Source organism: Pteropus medius, unplaced genomic scaffold (assembly GCF_902729225.1).
Source record: "Pteropus medius unplaced genomic scaffold, Ma_sr-lr_union100, whole genome shotgun sequence".
Classification (NCBI taxonomy): Eukaryota; Metazoa; Chordata; class Mammalia; order Chiroptera; family Pteropodidae; genus Pteropus; species Pteropus medius.
Genome location: NW_024354911.1, coordinates 4,872,215 through 4,898,673, shown reverse-complemented (window position 1 = coordinate 4,898,673; position 26,459 = coordinate 4,872,215). Strand labels below are relative to the sequence as shown.

Sequence of the window (26,459 nt, the reverse complement as noted above, 5' to 3'; positions counted from 1 at the left end):
ATACAAAGAACAAACTGGTGATTGCCAGAGGGGATGGGAGTTAGGGGGCTGGGTGAAAATGGTGGAGGGATGAAGAAGTAAAAATTAGTAGTTATAAAACAGTCACAGGGATGTAGAGTATAACACAGGGAATATTGTCAATATTATAATGGCTATGTGTAATGCCAGATGGGTGCTAGAGTAATTGGGGGATCACTTCATAAATGATATATAACCATTGTACTGTATACCTGAAAATAATATAAAATAATTTTAAAAAGCAGGGGCAGTTGAAGTGTAGCAGCATTTCTGTAGGATCTTTGCTTGGGACCAGCCCACAAGCTTCTCTGGGTAAGGAGGTAAATGGGCTCCTTTGATGGGTGCAGGTTGTAGAATCTTAGTTTGTGTCTCTCTAGGCCAGAGCCCTGGGTTAGGCTGCTCTGGGTTGAGTGGAAACCCCATCCCCAAAATGGTTCTTCAGGTAGAAGGTGCCTACCCTGTCCCTATAGAAACAGTGCAAGAAGGCAGGGATGGTATACCTTCAACCAGGTCCCCAAAGGATCATGATTGAGGGACTGAAGGATGATGTTTAAGAACCAAATTTTACACAAATCCTTTCTCAGGCCTGCCTTCCACAACTTTCTGTATCCGTCAGACTGGAAACTTTCTGAAAGAAATGCCTGGGAACCTCTCCATTGTGCTTCCATGCCAGGGCCAGGTGAAAGAACTTAGATAATAATCAAAGAAATCCTCATCTAAAACAGTTGCTGTCCACTACTGCCCCAGCTGCACTGTTACTTCTGAACACAAAACTACCAGAGGGAAGTCTGGGTCCACGATGAGCTACTTCCTCCTAGGGAAAACCGGTCTCTCGTGCAAAAACACTCTTCCAGAGCCACATGCCCACCTTCTGGATCCCAGGGGCTTTCCTCTCATGGTCTCAGCTGTGCCATCAATTCTCTGAAAAGACGGTATTCAGCTGAAAATGGGTAGGGAGTGGGCACCGGGGGGGAGAGGTTGGAAATTGCTGGCATTTTGGGGAGTTAACTAGGGCCGCTCAGGACCAAGTCCTTCAAATTCAACACTTACCACAGTGTGAAGACTACAATATGTATTCCATAACATTTAAATAATGGTTGCATAAAATTGAAGCAACAAGAAACCCAGAGCTGAAGAAAAGCTCTAGGGGGTGGAAGTGTGTAAGCATGAGGGAGGGGTATTCTGTGACCTGGTTGGGTCTGGAGCCCTTGGTACTGACCAGGACTTCTTTGAATGTCTAAGTCTTCTTCCAGAGATAGAATCCTTGGAGGGCTAAGCGATCTCTCCACTTGGAGGGAAGTGACTGGAGGATGGGAGTATGTGTCTGGACTGTGTAGGGGTGGGAGGGGCATCTCATAATTCAGAGGCTGGACAGGACAACACAAAGGCTGTGGGTTTCACTCCCAGCCCTCAACTTATAAGATCCCTCTAGGGGCAGTTACTGAGTCCAACCTGGCTGGGCCCTGCTGAGCCCCATCACTCTCAGGAGCAGAGGGCCAGTCCTGACAGTTCCTCTACCCCAAGGCCGCTCACATTGTTTTTTAACACAGGTAATCCATTTTCATTGTAGAGAAATGTCACATCACTCTTTATTGGACACCAGCACCAGCCCCCTTCTCTCCAGGCACGGGGCACGTGGGCAAGGGGCTCCATCCCCCGGCCGGGAGGCAGTGGAAGCCTGGCCCCACTACCACTCTTCTAGGGCCAGCACCCTCCTCGGTGCCTGGGGCTGCTTGCTCAGGTTTGTTCAAACTCCTGTTCACAGTAGCCTACATTGAGCGGCTGGGCCTGGACACCCCGCCTGCAAGAGGACATGAAGAAATAGGGCTAGATGGGCTACTCAGAAGGAGGTTAGTCTTAGACCCCAGCAACAACTTCACCACAAAGAGCAGTCTCCCCTTCCCCCATTTCAGTGGGTCGCAAACTGCCACCGTATACCAAAAATTACTTGGGGTCTCACTTTCAGAGATTCTCACTTGGGATGGGACCAACTATTGGCAAGAATCTGCATTATGAATGGGTACCCCAGGTGATTTTGATACAGGGACACCCAGGAACTTTGGGGAACACCTCCCTTCTTCTAACCTGCCTATGTACCCTAGCCCCAAATACTCAGTCCCTTTAGAAAAGAAGTAGACGCCTAAGAGGTGCCCAGTGTTCTTGGCCCACTGAGTCCCTCTTTAATGGCTCTAAAATGCTATAAATGCAGTGGTGGTGGGGACTGAAGTGCTGTCCAATCCATGCGAGCAGGTAATTCTGTCTTTAGGCCTCAGCCTCACCTCTAGGCCTGTCTTCCTGTATTATCCAAATAAGTGATGTGCTTAGAGATGGTAATGAACTAGCTCAGAGTCACCCAGTGAATTACAGACAGTTGAGGTTTAGACTCCACCATGCTTGGTTCTCAGCTTGGGACTCTGCTCTGTGTCCCTCAGGTCCTCAAGACCTAGTCGCTGAATGAATTAGGGAAATGACCATCTTATATAGTTCTACCCCCAGTATGGGCATAGGTAGCATGAGAGCCCATAAAAACATGGCCATGGCTGAGTATAGACTCTGAAGTTGGCCTGGTTCAAATCCTGGTTTGAAGCGACTTTGAGCATGTTACCTAACTTCTCTGGGCTTCAGTTGCCTATCTGTAAAATAGGGATAAAACTACTATATAGGGTTGTGGTGAGGATTCAATGAAATAATGCCTGTAAAGGGCTAAGCATAGTGCTTGCCACTTAGTAAGCCTCTGTGTTAGCTATTATTAGTATTCTTCTGTCAGTAAAGGGTCCCAAGCCCCACTTCTTTGGGAAGGCCCCAAAGCCTGCTTACCTCAGCAGCTCACAGCGGAAGTGTGACAAACGTTTAAAGGCAAAGTCCGTGTTAGTTATCAACTTGCTGCTCCACAGCCTCTCAGCAACAGCCCCTGCTCTGGGCCTGAAGAAAAGGAGGCACACACCAGGTTGGACCCTGGATTCACTGCCAGCTATGGAGGTCTTGCTATAGGAATCAGGGACTTCAACGTTGGATCCTGAGCAAGTCATCTGTGCTCTCCAGGCCTCATTATCTCTCTCTTTAAAGTGAGGATAACAACCTCCATCCTACACACCTATGGATTATTGGAGAATTGTAGATCAAGTCAGGTGGGAGGTAAATGTTACATACAAACAGAAGGATCACTGTAAAGCCCCTTCTTGCTCAGGCCTGAAAGGAGGGTACTAGCCTGGGGGTGGCTAGGTGGGATTGGGTCTTTAAGGGAGACTGCATGGCCACAAGCCCAACCCTCCATATCTTCAGAAAAGCCTTACCAGAGCCTGGGGACCAGGTTTGTGCTATCCACATACTCTCCCCACATACAGGCCTCTCCACCAATCACCAAAGCCTTCTGCTCAGGACTACCTGAGGGAAAACAAGCAATGACAGGCAACTCTAGGGTTCCCCTTCAACTACTTTGTCCTCAAATTTATCTCCTGACCCAAAATATCTAGCCCAGACCCTCTTGCCTCCCACTCTATCTCCAGCCCAGCCTTCTTTGGTCAGCAAAGAGAGCTCCTTGCTTTTACCTTCAAATGACAAGGGATCCACCACGTAAAACTCTTCCCAGTCAGGGCCATAGCTTATGCGGTTCAGGTACCAGGGGGCAGAGAGCAGAGCCCGGAAGCCGGCATCAGTGACCAGTGCTAGCTCCTTCAAATAGTTTACTGGTGACTCTTCTCGCCAAACTTGGATGATTGTGTCCGGCCGAACCTGTCACAAAGGTCAAATGGTGATAATGGCACCTAGCTGATGAGATTCTTGGGCCACATTATTATGCAGGCAACCCAGGCCTAGGGGTATGCACCCCCTCCGCTCTCCAGCAGCAAAGTATTTCTTGGTGACTCCTAACCGTTGAGCCCCTAGCCCAAAGCAGAGGTCAAGGGTTCCACAGGCCATAGGAGAGCGCCGTGCTGCTTCGTCCTCCCATCCTGTAGCCTCCCTGTCCACACTGAGATAGTAATACTGGCTGTGAACTAAGGGTAGCAAGCAGTGGGGCCCAGGAGACTCATCAGGATCCCCCATGTCCAAGAGTCTCCAGATGTTTCTGAGGATGGGACAGGTTCCTGCAGAGCCCCCATGTGGCAGCAGGCTGGGATCTTATTGGTCAACAATGAAGGAGAAGAAACTCTGCTCCCATAGACCTGCAAGACCCTAGTCTATGACTCAGGAAGGAAAACCCAATCTATTGTGCCAATCTTGGGAAACCCAAGTAACCTAGCAGCAGAAATAACTCTTGATTGGTCTGTAGTGAAGGAAGATAGACAGAGGCTCCGACACCCACACCCAGACCTCTGCGACCTTTCTAGAGGGTAAAGGAGAGATGGATCTAAAACATGAAAGTCCAATCCAAATCAGGAGGATCAGTCCATGCAGAGGCACGGAAGGGCTGGGAGACCAGCGGGAGGTACTGTGGGTGGCTCCTTTTCTCTCTGCCCCTGGCTCACCTTTACTTTATTATCAAACACCTCCTGCCACACCACGTAGCCCTTGCCATAGGCAGAGATGATGTCGAGAAGCCTGGAGAGTAAAAAAAGTGTGTGCTCAACTCAGACAGACTCTAGGCTCTTGGTGTCAGTGCACTAGGGGTTGAGCCTGGCTAAGGGCCCATTCCTGATTGAGCGGTATCTTCCAGTTGGGAAATGACCATTCCAAACCTGAAGATATAGGACAAGGGACCCCTTTCAGGGGCCCAGAGAGTGGTCAAGCAGGGCCTGACCCTTGTATGGAAAGTGAGGACCTTATAGAAGGTGACCCAACAGACCCTGCCCACTCTCCTTCCTTCCTCACGTCTGAATGTAGAAGGACTCCAGCTTTTTGAAGTCATCACCAAAGCCTTTCTTCTTCATAAAGGCTTGGATATCTGAGTTGGACTTCCTGAATCCCAAGAGAAAAATAAAGATTAATTCTTTCAAAATCCTCAAAGCCCAACCTGGCCTCCCACAACTTCCTTTTTTGATCTTGAAAAACAATCAACTTTCTGAGGATCACAGAGTCCGCAAATAAGGAAGGTGTGGTTGAACAAAGCTGTATGAAGGGGGCCACTGACATTGGCTGAGAAAGTTTGAGCCTGGATCTGAAGAGCTTTAAGTTCAAACTCTCGAAGTGAACACATATTAATCTCTCTGGACTATAACATGTGACTCTGAGGTCTTGGCCTGTGGCTCAGGCTCACTGGATTCTGGCTAACCTCTATCCTGAGTAAGCAATTCAACAGACTTGGATGGGAAGATCAAAGGGCTCATACCAGCAGGTGAAATCAACCTCATCTCCTCCAAGGTGAAGATAAAAATCTGGGAAGACAGAGGTGACTTCCAAGAAGAATGTGCTCATGAACTCATAGGTACTGTTGAGAATGGGATTCACTGGTCCAAAGGTGCCAGAGGGCCGAGACTCAGAGTAGCAAGGAGTCAATAATCCAGAGACACCTAAGCCAGTAGAGAACCCCACACAGTGTCACAAATACAGTCATATACATAAGGACATTAAGTCTCCTAAAGTAAAACAATCATATTCATAAACATTACACACACAGGCTGAAACACTCAGGGACTCACAGACACTAGTAATCATGAGTGTTAGTCACAATCGAAGAAATACAAAAAGATCCACAATCATAGAGAGTCAGAGGCTGGGTTACAGCCAGACGACGGTCACACTCTTTCCTTGACACACTGCTTCCAGCAGGGGTCATCCTTGCTTGTAAAGGCTGCTCTCTTTATACAGAGAGCCCAATTGAGTAAAATTGGTAAAATCTTTTCTCCACTCTAGGACACAACAACCTGCAAGGGTATCATTAAGACAAGGACATATGAGAAAAATTTGCCCATATTTTAATAGTAAGAAGTGGCCTTTTAACCCAAAGTAAATTCTGCCTATCTAAATTCCCAGGTGGAAGAGGTAGACGGCTGGGGCATGCCATATCCAAGTGCCAATGCCCTAAAGCTCCATGGAGTGGGATCAGTAGATTTCCTCCCACCTGACATTATTTTTACCTGGTCCCCAAGACAGAGTGTGGCCAGGAGTGTCAAACTCTGCTAACACACGGATACCCCGAAGCCGTGCATATTCAATCACCTCCTTCACATCCTGTGTTGTGTAGATGTGGGTGGCAGGGTTGTAGGACCCCTGAAAGGCACAAGACACTCTTAAGGATCTCATTTCCTGAAGTCTAGCAGAGTAGAGGACACTTGAAATGCCTCCAGATGACTCCAGGACTCCCTGGGTATCAGAAAATCTACCCACCCACAGCCTTTGGGTATCAGGGACTATTTTTAAGGAACTTAATCATTATTTTCCACAAACTATCACATCTATTGCTTTATCTGCATGTCTTGATGCCAGTGAGATGAACGAGGTAGGCACTATGCCCATCTAACAGAATGTAAGTAAACAAATAAAAAGAAAATGAGACCAGGAGAGATTACCTCCTGAAGGTCACAGAGCAAATTAAGGGCAAAAGTTGGACTTGAACACAGGTCTTGACTCCGAATCCATTGTCAGTGTGTCCCTAAAACTGGCTGGTTAGGAGAAGAGCTGGTGTCCTTGCCAGCAGGGCCACAGCTAGGCTTAGACACTGACCCATAAACTTGGTCAGAGCAAAACTGAGACATACCTTTCTGGCGAGCTCTGGAAAAGTGAAGCTCTCGTATGGGAAGGAAGAGTCATCGACCAGATGCCAGTGGAACACGTTGAATTTATTATATGCCATGACATCCTGTTGGTCAGAGCACATACCCTGTGAACCCATCACAGATTCTCCAGTTTCAGCCTCAAACTTGGGAAGCTGGGCAGACTTTCAGGCTGCTCCACATTCCTAAATAGGCTCAGCTCACCCCAGCTTCCTATTGTTTACAGGGTCTACCAGAACTCCCATCAGGGAGTGTCTGACATGGAGGAAGACAGCACATTTCTTCTTTCCCCAGGGAACATCCAAAGATGGCTGACAGAAGCGGTGTCTCCTCTTTTTGAGATGAGTCCCAGCCACACTGAAGAAATGGCTGCAGCTATGTGGTACCCTAGAGTCATCCAAAATACCCTGAACTCTAACACTTCCTTCTGCCATGTGTTTTGGGTAGTCTGATTAGTGTTTATCCAAACTGTGACATCTGATGTAAATTTAGTAGCCCCATAATGCATAAATCTCAGAACCAAACCTGATGGATTTGGTTCCACTAGAGGAACAAAGGAAAAGACAGACCCTGAGTTGGAACTGTAACTGTCAGATAAGGCTGTTCATCCAACTCAATATAGTTAGGGACGTCCCCAATTAAGGCTTTTGAACATCTCCTTCCAACAACCTTGTCCTAACTAAACTAAAGTCAGCTCTGCCAGTCAAAGAAGCCAACTCCCCCAACCACTTTCTGCATCCCTGGAGACAGCCGGGACAAAGGTCCACAGTAGCCAGTGGGACAGATTTTAAATCATTCTTGTTATTTTTTTGAGTTTTAGAGTAGGTCATCCTTTGTTTTTCCTAGGAGCTCATAAAATTACTTACATTCTCTCTGTAACTCTTTAAGAATATGGCATACGGGCTATCCTTTGCCCCATCGCCCCAAAACCCTAAGGGCAAAGAAAGCCTTAAGGCCTGGATACCAGAGTGTTCAGGATGCTAGTCAGTGGCAGGTAATGGCGAGATGTATCCAACAACAAGCCCCGATGACGGAAGCGGGGATAGTCTTCAATCTCTGTCTTGTTGATAAAGAACTGTGTGAACCAAACATTGAACACGTCAGGATTCAAAGGATACTCACCATAGGTGTGGGGTAGGGGTTGAAGAAAAGTCTCCCAAGATTCCCTGAAAAGCCAATCTGTGACTGTTCTACAGGGTAATGTCTCCCCAAATGCCCCACACCTCTACCTCAATGACCGTAAAGCAGGAACCTTCAGAGAACAACTGTCTCTTGCTAGCCAAATACAGTTGTACCACACACTCCTCAGCCTACAAATTCTGGATTTTCATTGACTGTTAATATGTTCATTTCTTCAAAGCAGTGTGATCTCCAGGTTGCTGTTAAATAACGACTCAGGAGAACTAAATTACAGTGATTCTAAACAGGCCAAGTCTTCCAAACCAGTTTCCACCCATGTCTCCTTGTATACTCTTGCTGGGGCCACCTCAGGCCACCAGGACTCTGACTAAGGCTAAATAAGATATTTCCAGAACTCTCAACATCGAGAGCAAACTCTAGAGATTTAAAAGGAGCCCTTTTTGAGGGCCCACACTCACTGTGCCTTCAGGAGATCTCCAAACAAGCTGGCTAAAAGTCTCCAGACCTATGGGGAAGAAGAGAGGCAGAGTAAAGATTTAGGGAGGTGGGGAAAGAAATGCATTCATCTAAGAGGTTGCCAGTGTAGCAGAGGATAATGCCTCAGCACACAGTGAAAGTGGATGTAGTGTAGGCTTGATGATTCTCAACACTATGAAAGGGGGATACCAGGACACTAGTATCGATTTTTACTCTGTATTTTAGGAGATGGCGGTGTAAGGGGTGTTAGTGCCCCTCATAGGAAAACGCTGACCCTCAAAACCCACATTCCTCTTATCCATTTCCAAAGGTGTGAACTCACAAAAATATTAAGGCAGCCCAGATGTGTGCTTATGAGGGCAGATATAAGGACAATCAGCCTGCAAGGGTTAAGGCTTTGCAAGGATAATACTCATTGGAGCTAAGGAAGCTGAGAAAAAGGGTCCCCAGTCTGCTGACCCTTCATTTCTCCCAGAATGAATTATGGAAAAGTGATCATAAACTTGAGTTTCCAAGGAGCCTGGGTCCATAGCTGGACCTGAAAATCAAAGAATCATTCACTTTTCCACCTCAGGGCTTAAGAAGAGATCCAGCTATAGGAAGCTGAGGTGTAGCAGGCAGCAACTGGCCCAGGACTGTCCCAGTCCACGGGACACAGACTCCTAGATCCCTGCTAGGCTCCAAGGCAGGTATGTTGAGTCCAGAGCACTGGATGTTCTCAATAGCTGAAGCCCCACTTCTGAAAATCCAACAGAAGCCCCATGAAGGATTCCCAGAGTCTCAAATTTTCAGAGTGAAAGAATTTGTGAGACCTTAGTGGTCATTTAGTACCTAATTTGAGGTGGACTGCTAGGATACTGTTTGGCTTCTTTCCACTCTGAAGCCCAGCATCAACCAGACTAATCATTAGTACTTGCACAAAAGGTACAAGAGGGCAGAAAGGGGAGTCAGCATATTGTTTCTCCAAAATATAGGAGAGGGGTGAGGAAAGGCAAGGGAATAAAGACAAACCAAACCAAGGTTTGGAATTCTGTGAGAATTTCCCTTATCTTTCACTAGGAGTTGTTTTACCAAAAGTAGTAGAGGTATTTGGTTAAGTCTGTTCGTAGGGATCAAATATCTTTTGAGTAAACCAAAAGGAAGGGCACAGGACTTTCAAGTGCTAGCTAGTAAAATCCTCATTTTCTCCCCAAATAATTAATTCTACATATTTTATTACTATTTACCTTTATTTTGACATTTATTTATTCATTTTGATATAGTTTTCCTTTTTAAAGAAGCTGGACAATTATATGTCTTTAGTGAGAGCTGAACAGGCAGTATCTGTGGCAGAGTCACCCCTCTGCCCTGCTGACACCCTGAGCAGCAGCCTGCAGGGTCTCCCACTGCTTCTCCAGAGCACTGACCAGGGGAGCTGCTGCCACTGCTTAGGTGAAACCTGTCAACTTCTTGGGAAAGCTGTAAGGACAAAGTCCTTTCAGGGAGATGAGGGAACACTCCACTTGGTCTCCATAAAGAAAGCTTCCTAAAGTGGGGGTATTCGCTGCATACCCAGTCCTGTCCTCCCACCCCCACCAACGCCAATGGTCCCACAACATCGTGTGCATCTCTCTCCCAGCATCAGCCCCACCTTGTTACCTCGGAGAGCTCCCCAGACAGTCTCAGAGAAGAGGAGACACAGCTCATTATTTATGGTCAGGGTGTCTGGAATGACAGAAATGCCCCCATTTGGTTAAGGATTTCTACTCTCATATTACAGATCACACATTCTATATAAATCCTTGGATTAAAAAAACAACAGCAAGATCACACTGTTTTTCTTTCAAAGAGGAGATGTCCCCAGAGCAGGGTAGTTGCAGGCCCTAGAAAACGATGTGTTATGAGGGTCAAGCTGGAGCACAGCCCTCTGTCAAGCACCACTGGCCTTGTAGGTCAGTTTCTTCTCTAAGAAACATGAATTCCCGCCAGCCTTTAGCTGAAAGTATGAAGTCTCCTACTGGCAAAGGGGACAGTGATGCTTGGAGGGGTGGGTCCAGGTTCCGATGTCTCCAAAGTCTTTGTGACCACTTTACTTTCCTTTTGTCCCCAGGCTTCAGCTACCTCATCCAAAAATGTAAGGAAGAAGCCAAATATGAATGTTCACTTCAGAGACTGAGAAGTCCCCAGCTACTCAGGGAAGACAGGAGACAATCACAGGACTTGACCTTGTCTCAGTACAAATGACCAAAACCTTCTCTCTCCAAAGTAGGACTTCTTAGAGAAAATCAGCAAAGTATACACATTCCAAAAATAGCAATGGAATTATGCTTAGTCCAGAGGTGGGTGTCCTGTGGGACTCAGTGAACAGCCAATGTGAAAGTCCACAGTCAGCCTATAGACACACTGGCTAGAGTGCTTAGGGAAAACACATCTTCTATGGCTCTTGGCACTTGGTGGCTCTTGGTCCCACAGTTATAGAGGGCTTCAGGCCTAGCATCAGCAACTTAGGCCAGGCCATCCAGAGCTACGGTTCCAGGCAAGTGTTTACTCTTCTAGAATGAGAACAGGGTGATACTTACAATTCTCTACTGACTCCAAAGAAGGGAACTGGTCACATTCAGGACTGATCACAAAGATATCCAACGAATTGTTCTTCAGTGTATACTGTTTTCCTGCAAAGACAGCATAAACTCAGTGTAGCTGACTTGCCACCAGAAGTAACAGGCAAAACCAAAGCCCCATAAGAGGGTCCTTAGCTCTAGTCCCTTCAGGTCACATGCCTGTGTCAAGATGTAAGGGAGGACAGGGCATGTACTTTTGGCACAGAAACTGCCTAGTCATCTGTTTAATGTTTTCATTTTGATCGTACCCCCTCTCTCCCCAGTAATCCTTCCTGACCATGAATGAATGGTCTGGCAGCAGCCCTCTGGAACCAGGACTCTATATTTCTGGCTTGGTACAGTCGTAGCACAGGGTTCCAAGACCTCAGCAACTGTTTTGAAACTAAAGGCAGCGCTAGAGTGTTGCTACTCAAAGTGTAGTCTGTGGATTGGCTGCTGATCTGTAAACTGTGTTACTGGTTGGTCATCAGACAGGAAGCTTAGATGATGCCAGAATGTATATCAATTATGTCAGCATAAACACACTGTTTAGTTCTAACATTTTTTCATAACGAAGTCTTCTTGATGAAGGGAATAGTTTTATATTTTATATTTATATGCTTCCCATCTCACTGGAGACTGGCACTCGAAGTAGCACTGTTCTTGAGGGTTCCAGATGAAAGATTTCTAACTTTGTAAATGCCCAGGATCTAATGTGAGCAGATGAAACAGATGACAAGGGAATCTCCTATGCGAAGGAGGCCTGCGATGATTCAGCTGGTGCCCCAGCAAAGGCATGTGGTCACCAGCCCATCCTACTTCCTTCTCTCCTCTTCTCAGACAGGTTCTCTGTCCAAGGTAGACTTCTCCCAACAGTGGAAAGCCACCCAGTATGAGCAAACATACTATCTAATATAGTCCTACAGATCCTAATTTATGCTGGAAAAAAAAAAAGCCAAAACACCAATGCACTGTCTCTTCTCAGCCTCCCACTGGCTCTTCTGTGACCTTCAGAGTGGTTGTGATTGTACTATTCCAAGCCTGAACCTCAGTGAACTCCCTTTCACGATTCTTTCTGGAGCCACATGAATCCCCACTGGCACCAAACATCCATGACTTCCTATGGAACTACAAAGTCAGGGACAGGATGGCCTGGCAGAAGATGGAGAGAGATAATTCAGAACCCAATTGGAATCCCAAATGTTGTCCATATCTAGGCAGAAGGAATCCAAGAGCCTTGAACCATCTCAAGGAAGCCTGCTCACTGCTCCTGAGCACGACTTCCTGGCTGTATCTCAGCAATCAGGTCTGTCAAGAAGGAGCAATAAGGAGTCCTTTCCCACTACCCTGAACAAACATATTCTTTCCCCTCTCAGTAAATGCCTTGTACTCTCACTGTAATACTTGCCTCAGCTCTGCAGGAAAGAGAATTTGAGGTTACTCTGAGCCAGGCCAACTCACAACTGCATTCTAAATCCTGAAAACTCATCCCCATAACACAGAAAGACAATCAGGCTTTCAGGGCAGGGATCACTCTCAAGGCAGAACCTATAGCGTCTTCACAAGCTCCCTAAGCATACAGGTCATCTCTACCAAACCAAAGACCAAGGAGGACTTAACTGAGGGGTCGGGGTAAGGAAAGCTATAAATGAATATCCCTCTTTAAACTATGCCTTCATCCTCGACCTCCTTGTCCCCACTCCATCCCCACACATCACAGAGCCTCAATACCACTGTGTGGAGAGCTCATCTGTGTATCTATCCAAGCAGCCATTCAAAAGAGGACAAAAATCCTAAACTTTAGTGGTAATCCTCTGGGCTTTGGTCTACCAAACTGAGGTGAAATCACGACTAACCCATATGCAGCTGCCACGGTCCCTGTCCTGATAGCTGATGGCAAGAGAGGCTGCATAACCACCAAGTTTATCTGAATTATTCTTGGAAGAAAACAATTTTGTTTTTGTTGTTGTTGTTATTGTTACCATTATATCTTATTTTTCTAAAATACACCCATACTCTGTACTCTAAGTCCATAGAACAATGCCCTTAATTTAAGGGCTCGTTTCTTCACCCGTCACTAATCTTATGGTAAAGAATCACTGTCCTAAGTGTGCTCAGTGATTCATTTGGGTTTGGGCTGCTGCTTAAACAAACTATGAGGGGACAGGTCTTGGGGAGGTAGTGATGTGAGAGCTAGCAAAACCGAGGGACACTGGGTCACTTACAAGGACGTAGAGTATCACCTCCAAGTTGGTCCTCTGAAGAGAGCAAGAAACAGGCAAGGGACAGGACAGCCACCTCTACACACACCCACACACACCGCACTGAGCAGCACTGAGGTGTGGGAGGCACAGAATGAGAAACAGCCCATCAGCTAGCAATCACATGGGCACACATACAACATGCCCAGGCGGGACAACAGGAAGTTCTGAAGCCTCAAGTGTTCAGGAAGCAGCATGAAAAATAGCACTGAGCTAGGAAATCAGGAAAGGCTGGTTCTGGTTCTGGTTCTGCTGGTGCCAAGCTGAGCAAGTCTTTGGCACTTATTTCCTCCCCTGTAAACAACGGTAGAGTGGGACGAGATTCTGGCTACTGCTCTCCCGAGCTAACACTATGGGGTTCCACAGACAGATCACATGCTCTAGGGCCCCAGTCCACAACCACAGCCTCCTATCTCCACAGCTCCCTCGTCTCCTTGCTTTCATGTGAACTTGCTCCTTTTAGATTCATCGAAAAATCTGTATATGTATTTTTTTTAATTTAAAAAGTTGAAAAAATTCAAACAGTTACAGAGTGTTTTTAACAATAAAATTATCTTTGGTACCCCTCCTTTGTTCCCTCTCTGAAGAGATAACCACTGTTAGTTTTCTACCCTTGTGTCCTCTTTTTAGTGTAATTCAGCCTATTCATTACAGACAGATCAGTTGGACATGAAACTCTGAGACCCTTTTACTACCAAAGACCCACTGTTGAACTTTCTCCAGGTGCCAGTACAAGGACACCTCAATTTCTTTCTGTTATCAGTCCTCTCCAACCTTCAATTCCTCCCCTCCTGCTCTAGATGTGGTGATCCAACACTTCAAACACAATCTAGCTGGTACTTGCAACAACCCATCTCTTTTTTATTCTGTTGCATCCAGTGGGCAAAACTCCTCTACCCTAGATCAATCTAACATATGCTTTCTGTGCACTTAATCCTGGCTACTTCCCTCTCTGCTGGAGAGAAGGGAGAAAATCATGCAACAATGGGATTGGGCCACTGATAAAATCATGGTCTCTCATCATCGCTGGGCCCCTGATGTTGCCCTGAAAATCTTCTATCTCCACCATTGTTATTTTTTCTTTTCTCTGCAACAGCTACTTCAAACTTATACAACTTTCTTCAAGTCTGTATATAGTTTGATCACCATCTCCCTTACTCTCAGCAGACAATCGGAACTGCCATCCATCCCTACCTTCCCCTTTCCTCCCTAACAAATATATCTGCAAAACACACCTGGTCTTTACCTTCTCCTCCTCCTACCTTGGTGGAAGGGGTTTCCTTTCACCCGTGCTCTGGATCTCTCCTCAGGCTCGTCTTGTATACATTATTTCCCTTTTTCTCAAAGTCTTCAAATTATTTCTTTCTGCTGGTTCTGTCCCATCATCATTAAAATATTTGCAAGTCTCAACTGTATGTCATCTCAAACAGTTACTCTTTCACTCAGCTTCCAATCATGAAGAAACTCTAGAGGAAATGCAGCCTAAGCAGAGTGAGACAGATCTGGGTTCAAATCTTGGTTCTAACACTTGGTTCTAGCTCTGGAACCCTGGGCAAGTTATTTTCCCTCTCTAAGCTGCAGTTTCCTCATGGGGATCAAGGCAGTACCCACCTTCTGGGCTACTAGGAAGATTAAAAGAGTTAATGCATATAAAGTGCTTAGCTCAGTGCCCAGCACTTGATAAGTGCTCATGGAGTTGGCTATCCTTAGTCCTCTTTTTGTAGCCACTTCCTGACATCCTCTCTTTTCCTCATTCTACTATCTGGCTTCTTTCCACCACTCCTCTGAAAATGCCTTCGCCAAGGTCCTGTGGTTCTGTAACTAAACTCGAGGGACCTTTTTCCAACCATCCATCCATCCATCCACCCACCCATCTACTCGCCCACTCATTCAACAATTATTTATTGAGCACTCTGTACTAGGTGTTCTAAGTGCTGAGGATTCAGCATTGATCAAAACAGACAAAAATCCTTGTCACAGGGTTAATGTTCTAGTGACCATTACCCGGGGACCTCTTGACAGCATCAGACATCCCAGATTTTCTTGAAACTAAACTCTGTTGGCTAAGGGATCACTGCTCTCTCTTATTTTTCCTCTAACTCTTTACGCTTCCTCATTCTCTTTTTCTCTCACCAACCCCTTTGTACTGGTGTCCCCCAGGGTCACAGACTTCTCTTTTCCTCCTCACTTATACTCTCTCTGGACAACGTCATCCACTCTCACGAAGGCTGGTGACTCTCAAATCTAACTTTTCATGCCAACTCTTCTTCTGGAGCTCTAGACTCATATACCTCCACTCAAATTGGCTCAAAAGCACCTCGAATCTTAAATACAAAACTGAACCAACTCTTCATTCTTCTTCCTGGCTGATCTTCTCTCTCAGTGTGATAACAGCACCAGCTATTGATTTACCCAGACAGGAAAGCTCCTTCTCCTCCCACCTTTCTGAGTAGAACACAAGTTAATTCACTCAATATTTACTGACTATCTACTATGTGTCAAACACCGTGCTAAGCACTGAGATCACAACAGTGAAAAAGAAAGACCCAATTAAGTCTTATAACTACAAAATCCTTATTCTCTCTTATCATCACCACTTCCCCACTCCCATTGGTCAATGCCTTAACTCAGCCTCTCATAAATTCTCACCTGGATGACTATAAAAGAATCTCCCACTCAGTCTCTCACTGCCTTCACATATATTCCCCATTTCAATCTACTATCCTTTGTGATCTTTTAATATGAAAATTAAAAGATTTTGACAATCTCTGCTCCAAGCCCTCTAATGGCTCCCCATAGATTTCACGATAAAATCCAGAATCCACTGGATTATAAGTCTCATCTTTCTCTGCTCCTGTGTAGGAATTCTCACAGTAGCACAACCGACTCTTTATAGAACCCTGAAAATGGAGCATTCATTCATACTTTTCTTTGCATATACTGCTTCCTCCAATTGAAACAAACTTTGTATTGCTGCCACTTTTCACCTGATTAAGAAACAGCTCTGGTTTTCCTTTTATAAAACTTTGCTGTCATGCCCCCACCCCTTCCTAAGAGAACTTCCTATGTGATCATATAGGAACACATACATACGTTTTTCATAACATTTATTTTAATACAAGCTGTTTGTCTATCTCCTCACCGAGGCTGTGAGTTCCTCAACAGCAGGGACCAATCTCAGTGTCTTTGTACTCCCAGTGCCTGACACACGGTAGTCATTCAATAAATGTTTGCTGAAAAAATGAATGATGCTAGAATTAAAAAAATGCATATTTAATGGTATATATGCATAATGATTGTGCTACATGATAATCGGGCATAAATGGCAAACAGTTAATGTAGAGATTACTTTCATATACCCAAATCTAGTATTTCTGAAGTCCTGGGCTGGGGTAGGGGATGATAAGAAGATACCCAGGCATACAGAAAGTGCCTTTTCAGACACTGCTCTGAAGATGTATGGGTCCATACATCTAAAGATTCAGGTCCTTCCACTTCTCTGGAAGAGACTACTCATTAGGGTACCTAGAAACTATGTCTTTACCTCAGTGAGCCTCTCCCTCCACCAGCCCTGCTCCTCCCTGAATCAAAACATTTCTATCATATCAATGTATTTAATTCACTGACTCTTAGCAGCATGGAGAAAACACATTCGTTTTAGTTGGCAGTACCCACCTTCTGGGCATTTAGTTTGGTTTCTAGGGTAGAAACTGGGAAAGTCAACCCAGCCTTTGGCACCTTACCACTCTGTCAGGTCTACCCTGCCCCATATGTCATGGTACTCTCCTAGCCTGGTGCCAGCAGTGTTCGTTCTCCATGCCCACTTGGTTCCCCTCTCGTTCCCACATTTATATACATCACACCCAGGCTTCCTCTCCCCATACTCAGCCTAATAAAAACTCTTGAAATTATTCATTTTCCACTCATTTCTTCATTCCAATCAAGAAATATTGAGCACTTACTGTGCATCAGGAACTGTGCTAGGTGCTGGGGCAGTTAAAAAGAAAAAGCAGCCCTGGTCCCCGCCCTTGAGGAGCTCATAGTCTAGTGGGAAAGACAAATACAAACAACAATTACAAAACAGTGTGATAAGAGCTACTACAGTAGATGTTATAGCATCCAGAAAAGGAGGCAGGCCTAACCCTGGAAGGGACCTCTGAGCAGAACATTGAATCCTGAGTTGGTGTTTGCCAGGCTACCAAGAAGGAAAAAGGTATTCCAAAGCCTGCGAAGCCGTCAGTGCAAAAGTACACTGGTGTGGCTAGGGGAAGAGGCAAAGCCCCGGTCAAACTCCTTACCCCATTAAAGCAGGAGTCTGAGAACCCAGGTGCCCTGAGCCTGGAGCCCCACTGTAGTGCTGCTGAATTCAGTTTGGTGCCTCCTCCCATGAGTCCCAAGATTTTTCATCCTCCAGAGACGACTAGCATCCACTCAGAAGTGCAACTGATTCAGCCCACATATAAATCCTGAATGTTCCCCCTTCAATCTTCTGTTGCAAAAGTTGTAGTTATAGTTATGGTTGTAGTTGTAGTCTTTTTCCCTCTACTTTTAAAAATTGATCTATTTTCTTCTCGCCTTTCACCCCCACTGGAAAGAAAATGCCTCCCTATAGATCCCTAGAGATAACTCTGGTTAACATTTTGCAGTCTTTCAATTTTTTGTAAACACAGATTTATTATTAAGTTTTAAAACAAAAATGAGATCCTGATACATATTAATTTGTAACTTTTTTCCCACTTACCAAAACGATCTGCAAATTTTTTAATGTCAATATATATAGACCTGCATAATTTTAAGTGCTGAATAGAATTCCATTTTTGAGATACTTTAAGAGCTGAAAGTCCTAACTTTTCTACTCTTTATTGACATTTGGGAATACTTCAAAGTGTTTGATATTATAAACAATGCTCTAGTTAACAATCATTACATATATATTTTTTCTTTTTTTAAGCAGTTGTGAGAAATTTCTGTAGAAAAATACCTAGAAGTGGAAATGCTAAGCCAAAGATATAAAAATTTTTGGTTTTAACACTGCCAAATCACTCTTCCAAACTATTGTACTGATTTATATGGGCCCATATCTACACATCCTTCTAAAACTAGTGCTAGCCTCATAAAGAAATATATCATTGTTTTAATTTGTATTTCTTTAATAATGAATGAATTTGAGCATGGCTTTGCATTTATGGGCCATATTCTTTGCACTTTTTTATTGTTAATTTTCTTTTAATGATTTGTAGAGCTCTTTCTAGATTTTAAACTTGTCTTTTAAGGATGCAAATATTTGTCCCATTTTTTCTTTATTTTTGAACCTTATGGGTTCTTTTGCTTTACTTTTTATGGTTTCCTTTATTTGCTGGCTTAGAAAGGCCTCTTCTACCCCTAGGAGTATAGGAATAGTTTCCTTTATTTCAGTCTAATATTTGTATGGCATATCTTTGATCTTTAGATTTTTAATTCACCTGGAATTTACTTTTCTCACTGACATGAGGTAAAGATTTTTATTTTTTTCCAAATGGATAACAAGCCATCTCTATCCATTTATTGACTAATCTATCTTTTCACTTTTGATTGGAAATGTTTCCTTTATCATGTATTAAATTCTCGTGTATATATGAACTCTTGCTTATCTCTGGAACTTATTTTCTTGGCAATCTTATAGTCAGGGAAATCTATCATGTCATGTTTATGTCATCTTCTGTCACTGTGCCCAATATGTAAATGCCTCTGCTCATTTCTGGACCCACGCTTCCATTCCTGTAAGTGTTGATTCCTCTCCCCCACAAACCACCTGTACTGTAAGTCGCCCACCCCCACAAACCCTCTGGAATCTGGTTCCATGGTTATTTAACTACCAAAATCCTCAGTCCCTTCTATGTCCTCCTTAACTGAAGCCCGGCTCTCCTCAGGAATGTTACTTCCCCTCAAGTTGAGATCTGGGGCTGCTTTCAGGTCCTCTGCTATCAAGTGAAAAAACAAACAAACAAACAAACAAACCTTCTTCTATGGCTCATGCCATCCAGCTGTGAAATCTTGAGCCTCTCCTTGTCACAACACTCTGCAACTTCCTGGTTACTTCTTTATTTACCCAAGACTTTGGGTCCTGGGCCCCAGTCTTCTTCTCTATCTCCGGGCTGCCTATCGTCCTAGATGATTTTGATACTCAAAAAGCAGAATTAACCCACATTCTGGCTTAGTGGTTATCCAACATCTTCCTTCTCCTCAATACCCTCCCATGGTCACCTTTTGGACCTTCTTGTCTCCTAGAAGTGTTCCACCACATTCTCTCAAGCTTCAGTACCATATAGCTAATTGTTTGCTAGACGCTAGGTAAACTCACACTCAAGAGGTCCAAAACCAAACTTGCTTTTTATAATTCTCACCCCATCTCTAACCTCTTAATCAATCTCTCTCTGTCTTTCCCTCTTTTCACTCCCTTCTTCCTTCCTTCCCCTTCCTCTCCTACTATTTTCCCCATCTTTGTGAATGGCAGCAGAATATATTCATATTGCTAAATCATAAATCTGGAGTCATCCTCAGATGACTTGGGTCTACTACCTCTCTAGCTTCAGAACTTGCTGATCCACCCTAGAGCTGTGCGCTTCCACCATACAGACCTTGAGTTCCTTAAATATGGCCTAAAACTTCTTTCCTGAAGGCCTTTCCCATATGCAGTTCTTTCTAAGTGGATTACTACCTCCATCCCCATCAACCACTACTTTCAGATCTGATTAGACAGCTCTTTATGGAAGCCTCTCAAAATGTACTCCTACACACGCACATACACACTTGGGCCAGGTGATCCCAAAGTATCTTATACTTCAATTATCAGCAAAAATCACACCTTACTGTGTGTCTGTATTCCCACTTCCAGAGGCCCTAAATTCCTTATGGACAGGGAAGTTCAATTAATATTCTTTAGACCAGGGCTACTGACAAATTATAGTAATTTAACAATTACTACTTGTACTAAGGATGGATGGAAGGAAGGAAGCCAGCCAAAAATACTACTAGAATCTGATAACAATGGGCCAACTACCAAAATAGTCATAATATGATTGCTAGCAATTAAACAATTAGGTGTTAGAAGTTACTATTTGAAGTAATTAACATTAAAGCGTGATCAGGGCTTAATCCTACCAGAGGCCAGTAGTTTTCCAAATTGTTAACTGGTATAATGCTTGATGAAGATACTTACGAGTAGATTACCCTAAGATTGCACAGTAAAAAGAGCTAAATCTTTGTAGACAAACAGACTTGACTGGAATTTCTGCTCCACCATTACTACCTGTGTAACCCTGGACATGTTACTTAGCCTCTGTGAATATCAGTTCTGAAGACGAGGATAACACCAACCTCACAGAGCTGTTATTTGGATTATAAGGCATAACATATAGCAAGTGCCAGACACTCAAAAAATGCTAGTTTCCTTCCATTTTCTACTTCTCTTTCTTAATAAGTCAATTTTGCCACTTGGCTGACAGAGGCCTAGGGCTGGGATCCTTGTGGGATAACCACACCATAGGAGCAGCTTCTCCAAGGGCTTTTCATGAGCTGCTTACAGAAGCTTGAAGGCTCCACTACTGTGTGATGCCATCTTGTATGGCAAACAAGCTGACACTCCAACATATAAAAGGGACATGAGCTTAGAACTCTGAATCTGCCTCAAACTAGGACTGTGGCACCAGTCAAAAGACGAAAGCAACTAATGTGAGATCCTAGTACTAGTACCAGGACAAGGTCAAACGGGACAGAATTTAAACTTTTCATCTAGTGTACTTGGTAAGCCATCTCCCTTCCCATCTCAAAGCTTTACAAAGAAGAGGAGGCTACTTACTGACACTCAAGCTGACAAGCACCCAAACCTTCTGCATCTGAGAACACACTTTCAGAGGAAAAAGCTCCACACCATAGCCAAACTCCAACTAACCTCAAATGTGGACGCAATGAAAGCATATCACTATTGGCTAGAGATCAGGGTTGAGGACATAGCCAAGCAGCTTAAGCAATAACAGAAGCTTAAAACAAGCAAAGAGAGAAGTTCCCAACTCCATGATGGGTCTTATACACTACAGCCAGGAAGAGAGAAGAAAAGCAAATCCATTTCTCTATCACAATGGACTGCAGACCTACAAACCTTGAGGTAGATGACAGAAAACCCTCCATACACACATCTTTCTCACCTCTACAGATGCAACCTCCTCTTTTTAGCTGACCGTGCTGTCAGTGGCCCTCCAAAGTGGGAGAAAGGTCCTACCTAATCCATGTGGTTCAAGCTCTTGATGATGTACATTGAATTGACTTTATTTCTATCACTTATTTCTAGAACCAGCAGAGGAAATTTACAAAAATGCAGAAACATACATGACTTCCTTTATTTCTATAAGAAGTATTGGTTAGGCAGTAAAACTTTGCTTCTCTATAATCAACAGAAAAAGGATTAAGTTTTATGCCTTTAACAGGCTAAGCTACTGACAACAAACCCCAGCAAGAGACTGTGTAACTATAAGAAAAATAAAAAGAGCCCATACCTGCTATCGAAAACAAAAACAAACAAACAGGCAGTATCGACAGGCAAAACCCTGCAATGTCCTACTTCTCTCTTCTGTTTGGCGGTGAGAAAGGGAAGTGGAAGAAGATGGGAAGGGCACCACTGGGGCTCAGACTTTTAATTTTTATTGTTTTATTTTAAAGTTCTTCCTCTATAAGTTCTTCCTCTATATACCCAAGTTCTTCCTCTATATACCATCATTCAAAGATTGTGAAGACATTCATCACTATCTCCTTGTTATCTTCAGAAATGCTTGGAATATAGACAGATTTTTTTAAAAAAAGTAGCACGGCTGCTTGGAAATTAGGCACTTTGCCTGAGGGCACATAGTTAAAGAGGTGACTAATAAACATTCTGTGGCTGACTCCTGAATAAATCATACTCTAGACCCTGAATCCTCCACTGCATACGGTCGTCAAGCAGCGGGAGCAATGATAGCTCAAGAAAATAAGATTCAAATTTTTCATAAATCAGGCCGAGACTACCCCCACACACCTTGATCAAGCAGAGCTTCTTGGGCTCAGTACCATCCAGGGCTATTGGAAAAGCACTACAACTTATGTAATAAAGAACAAAACAGGACTGTGAGCGGAAAGCCCTGTTGAGGCCTGCAGGCCAAGCCCTGGGATTCAACATAGGACACAACAATTATTTAGCCCCTCACTAAAAACTAGCTCCTGCTACCGAACCCCTTTCCAAATCTTTGTATTTCTCCTCCTTACATGTTCCTCCATTTTCCACATACCTCTTCTCAAGAAAAAGAATTCTACTACAGAACTTTCTTCTTGCGTTTTCTTCCCTTTTGCTTGTAAAACAATAAACTCAGGGGCAATCAAGTCTTCAGCAGGAACATGCCTTGTCCTTGTCCTAGTCCAATTAGAGTGGAGAAAACTAATCGGCATTACCCTGTCTCCCTAGCCCAGCTGCCAGACTTTATCCATTTCCTTTACAACACTCCCTAGATGCATTTCCAGTGCTTCTCCAACTGTGATGAAATAAAATCAACTTGAGTTGGGACCACAGCATAGTGTGATCCTCCTCTCCCTGGAATCACATGTGAATATTCCAAGTTTGAAACTTCAAAGAAAAGCAATCAATTCTAAATGAAACTTGCAAATCATCTCCTTATTGATGATCTCAGAAATAAATAAAAACCATGAAGCTTTCTTACAAACTTTTATAGAAAGTAGCCTTTTTAAGTTAATATGTCCAACAAATAATTAAGTATCGACTATGTTCCTGGCATAGTTATAGAAGGAATAGCCAAAGGAGGTATTTTAGGAGATTCAGATTATAATTAACTAATCCACTTATTAACTTAGTCACTTGTTTAATATCTGAGGACAAGTAAATCAAATATTGATAATGGCTGCAAAAGAATCCAGATAGTCATATAATAATCTTCCTTCCACACTAGAATAAAAGGACTGGGAAAAGGGGTGGAGATTATTCTGTTCACAGATGATGATATCCTAAGTAACTCATAGAGATGTTCATGTGGACACCAGAACAGGATGGGAACTTTATAACAGCCATTGGGTACTATGGCTTCAATCAAGTAGTTCCGGAAAAAGCAAAGAAGAATGCGGCCAAATTATATAATCAGATTTAGTCACTTAACCTTAAAAATCAGGGCTTTATCAACTCCATTAAGCACCCAAAAAAGTATTTGGGCCACATTAGATGGGTGTCATCCCAAATAATCAGATCTTTGATTTGTAAACAGGATGTGGTTTAATAATCAAAACAGAGAACTTAGTTCATAACTAGAGCCTAAAATAATTACATTTAACAGGTTTAACAACATGTAACACATACCCCTCCAGTTGGCACAAACACCTCTCAATGACAAAGCAAATACTAAACACCTCCACAGGCCATTTCGAAATTGGTGGGACTACGGCTAACCCTTGAAGGTGAATTCAGAACAGAATGGAACCTCAGTACTAGACTTGTTTTTCAGAAAAGGTTGGTATGAATTCCACTGAATTCCAGGTACAGATCAAACTCAAAAGTTGTGCTGCATTAAGAACAACTCTGGCCCAGCGCCTACAAAGAAGTTATTTGGGGAATGAACAAAAAGCTGTCAGCTAAAATTTAACGTGCGTATGTTGTTTTCTTTACTAAAATCTTCCCCATAGAGAAATATACATGGGTTTGGGCCTTATTGATGTTGCTTTCACCTCCATCAATTTGTCTTTCTTTTTTTTTTTTCTTTTGTGGAAACAAGATTACAGCTCAAGTCATCTGAAAGCCTCCCCAGAAAATTGTGTTCCAAGGGGCAGAGGGCTCCATGGGAAGAACAACAGAGAAGGAAGTTCTCGTATGTCTTTGGTAATGGTCATCCAAACCAGTTTTCATTATCTCTCAGTGGACAAGAACCCTTCAACTAATAGAGCAATTCATTTACAGGAAGGTAATAAATTGAAATAAACATCTTAGTTTATCGGTCTCTAGATCTCTTTCATTAGGAATTTACAGCACCTTAATTATAGCTGCCCTATTTCTATTTTCTTGATTAAACTGTAGTCCTACAGCAATGGAGGTAAAGGCTTAATTTAGAAGTATAGAAATTATTCTAATCTATACCATAGTAAAATTAGTAAACATTCTAATTAACTTTTGAGCATTTTATAACATACTGTGTCCTTTGGCTTCATATTTCCCCAACTGGACTGCAAAACGTGGGCCTAGGTCTTACACTTTTCTTGTAACCACCAGAGTGCCCAGCACTGGGATAGACACATACCATATACATAACAGATCTATTTTTTTTTGCACAAGCCAGGCCTTAACTATTCTATACCAAAATAAACATATTCTGAGTGTCAATCCCCTGTAAGGAATTCTATTATTTGTCATGAAGGATTCAGAGAAATATGTGATCTACCACACACAATACCAGGCCTTTTATCCTCCCAGCTTAATACATTTTACCAGTTAAGACTACCTTGATGCTGAGACTGTCACTCCCTAAGTGCCATCTGTTTAATTAAATGCTTTTAATTCTCTATATCAAATGAGAACATTCGTGAAAGTAATTTAAGCACAGTTGAAATACACAAAATGATGCTACCATATGGCCCAACCATAAATATGGCTTCCACTCAAACACCTACACATCATAACCAGAGAACTAGATTCCAGGAGATTTTCAAGAAAACTCTACATTTTAAGTCCATCATGTAGAATTTTATTCCTTTGTGTTGCTGACTCTACTCATCGATTTGCTTTGAAATAATAATCCTCAAACACAATTTTCAGCAGCTGCCTTAAAGAATATCGCTAGCCCGTTAATTTAGATGAAACCAATATCCAAAGTACTCTGGATTTTTCATTTAATCCCACACTTCCACTAACCTCATCCCTCCCCACTCCCCAGTTCCCATCTTCATCACACACCAGACTAGCACTTGAAGGTCAATCACAACCCTTTGTGCTTCTGTTCAAGCCTTTTATCCTTCCCGGAGCACCCTCCTTTCAGTCCCGGCCCATTATATTCGCCCCCTCACTATGAGTGGGTGCTCAAAGTTCTTTTCTTTATGGAAGTGTTCTATGATTTCTCTCATAGTTTAAACTTTTACTGAATATGCTATGTGTCAAGACACTTTCATGTAATTTTGCATAGATCAATATGTTTCTCACGTTTTGTCTTACCAATCTGGGGTGTCAACACTTGTCTCCTCTACCCAGCCCTGGTCACAGCTTCATTAAGACCCTGTGACACTTGAACACGGCAAGAGGGGTCACCTTAGATGTCCATTGGCACAGTATTTCCAGTTATTTGATATCCTGGTTGAACTATAGTTCTATAGCAGGTATTTTGGGTGAAATATAGCCCGAGGACAGGATTCCAGAGAAATCCTGGCCCTAGAAGTCAACTCGGTGAAATGAATAGCGGTAGGGGGCTAAACCTGGGGCAGGCTAAAACAGCTGTACGAAAAGGGCAGGAGGAAGTGGAGACTAGAGGGTGGTGATTAGAGGACTGGGCAAATACCAAACTAAGGGCGTCTCAAGAAGTCTGGGGAGTTGTCCCAAGGCCGGTTGTCTCAGAGCCCTGAACCAGGCGGGGCACGTCCGGCTCACCTGTGGGGGCAGGATAGAGCCAAGACTCAGAGCCGAAGAGCAGGTCACGGTAGCGCAGGAAAGCCTCGTCCAGGACGGAGCAGCCCGGCTGCGCGGCCGAACTAACGTGGTACTTGAATTGAAAGCTCTGCGGGAAGATGGTGTAGTGCCAGTTGGAGGTCTGGATGTATTGGGGCCAAGGCCACAGGGCCGTGGCCCTCCCAGCGAACGCTGCCGCCAGCAGCAGCGAAAACCAGAGTCTGGATCCTGCCATGGCCCGCCGGTCTCCTCCGTCCCAGCGGGCCGGGCCACGTGACCCGCCTGGTCAGGTGAGCAGCGCCCGCGTGATAACTGGTGTGTCACGTGACCGGACGCGGCCCTGCGCCACCTACCCGGGAGCATAGACTCCGTGCCCCTCCTTATCCGGCGTGAACTCGGAGCTGTTGCGGCATGGGGCCGTGGGTGCTGAGCATGGGCGAAGGCTCTGGTGCGGATGGCTCGTCGGCCCAGAAGTGGGTGGACACCGCAGATGCCATATCTGCCATCACAGAACTATAAGAGCACCTAACTGTGGAAGGCGCCAAGTAGGGGGAGGGTAAGGAAAGTCCTCGGAGTGGGGGACGTCTAGGCTGAATCCTGAACGAGGAATAAGAGATCGCCAGGCCTGCCTGCTGCGGGGTAAAGGACGTCCCAGGCCCTGGAACTTCAGAAGCAGAAA

General features: G+C 44.1%; 1 protein-coding gene across 3 annotated transcripts; it reads right to left on the bottom strand.

Moving 5' to 3' along the window:
* Positions 1-1,576: 1,576 nt before the first annotated feature.
* HEXA (hexosaminidase subunit alpha) lies at positions 1,577-26,071 on the bottom strand. 3 transcript variants are annotated; one of them, XM_039856545.1, is made up of 16 exons: positions 25,763-25,910; positions 17,088-17,169; positions 16,268-16,358; positions 10,844-10,936; positions 9,924-9,989; positions 8,267-8,313; positions 7,633-7,743; positions 6,653-6,754; positions 6,033-6,165; positions 5,285-5,465; positions 4,828-4,914; positions 4,485-4,557; positions 3,567-3,750; positions 3,312-3,402; positions 2,836-2,940; positions 1,577-1,819 (listed from the first exon to the last, which is right to left on the bottom strand). In XM_039856545.1, the coding sequence occupies exons 8-16, from the start codon at positions 6,746-6,748 to the stop codon at positions 1,756-1,758; spliced, it is 1,014 nt and encodes a 337-aa protein (XP_039712479.1). In that variant the 5' UTR covers positions 6,749-6,754; positions 7,633-7,743; positions 8,267-8,313; positions 9,924-9,989; positions 10,844-10,936; positions 16,268-16,358; positions 17,088-17,169; positions 25,763-25,910; the 3' UTR covers positions 1,577-1,755. The 3 variants fall into 3 exon arrangements, with proteins under 3 accessions (XP_039712479.1, XP_039712477.1, XP_039712478.1); XM_039856543.1 differs by lacking the exons at positions 16,268-16,358; positions 17,088-17,169 and having other exon boundaries at positions 25,763-26,071; XM_039856544.1 differs by lacking the exons at positions 1,577-1,819; positions 2,836-2,940; positions 16,268-16,358; positions 17,088-17,169 and adding an exon at positions 2,968-3,112 and having other exon boundaries at positions 25,763-26,071.
* Positions 26,072-26,459: the final 388 nt, after the last annotated feature.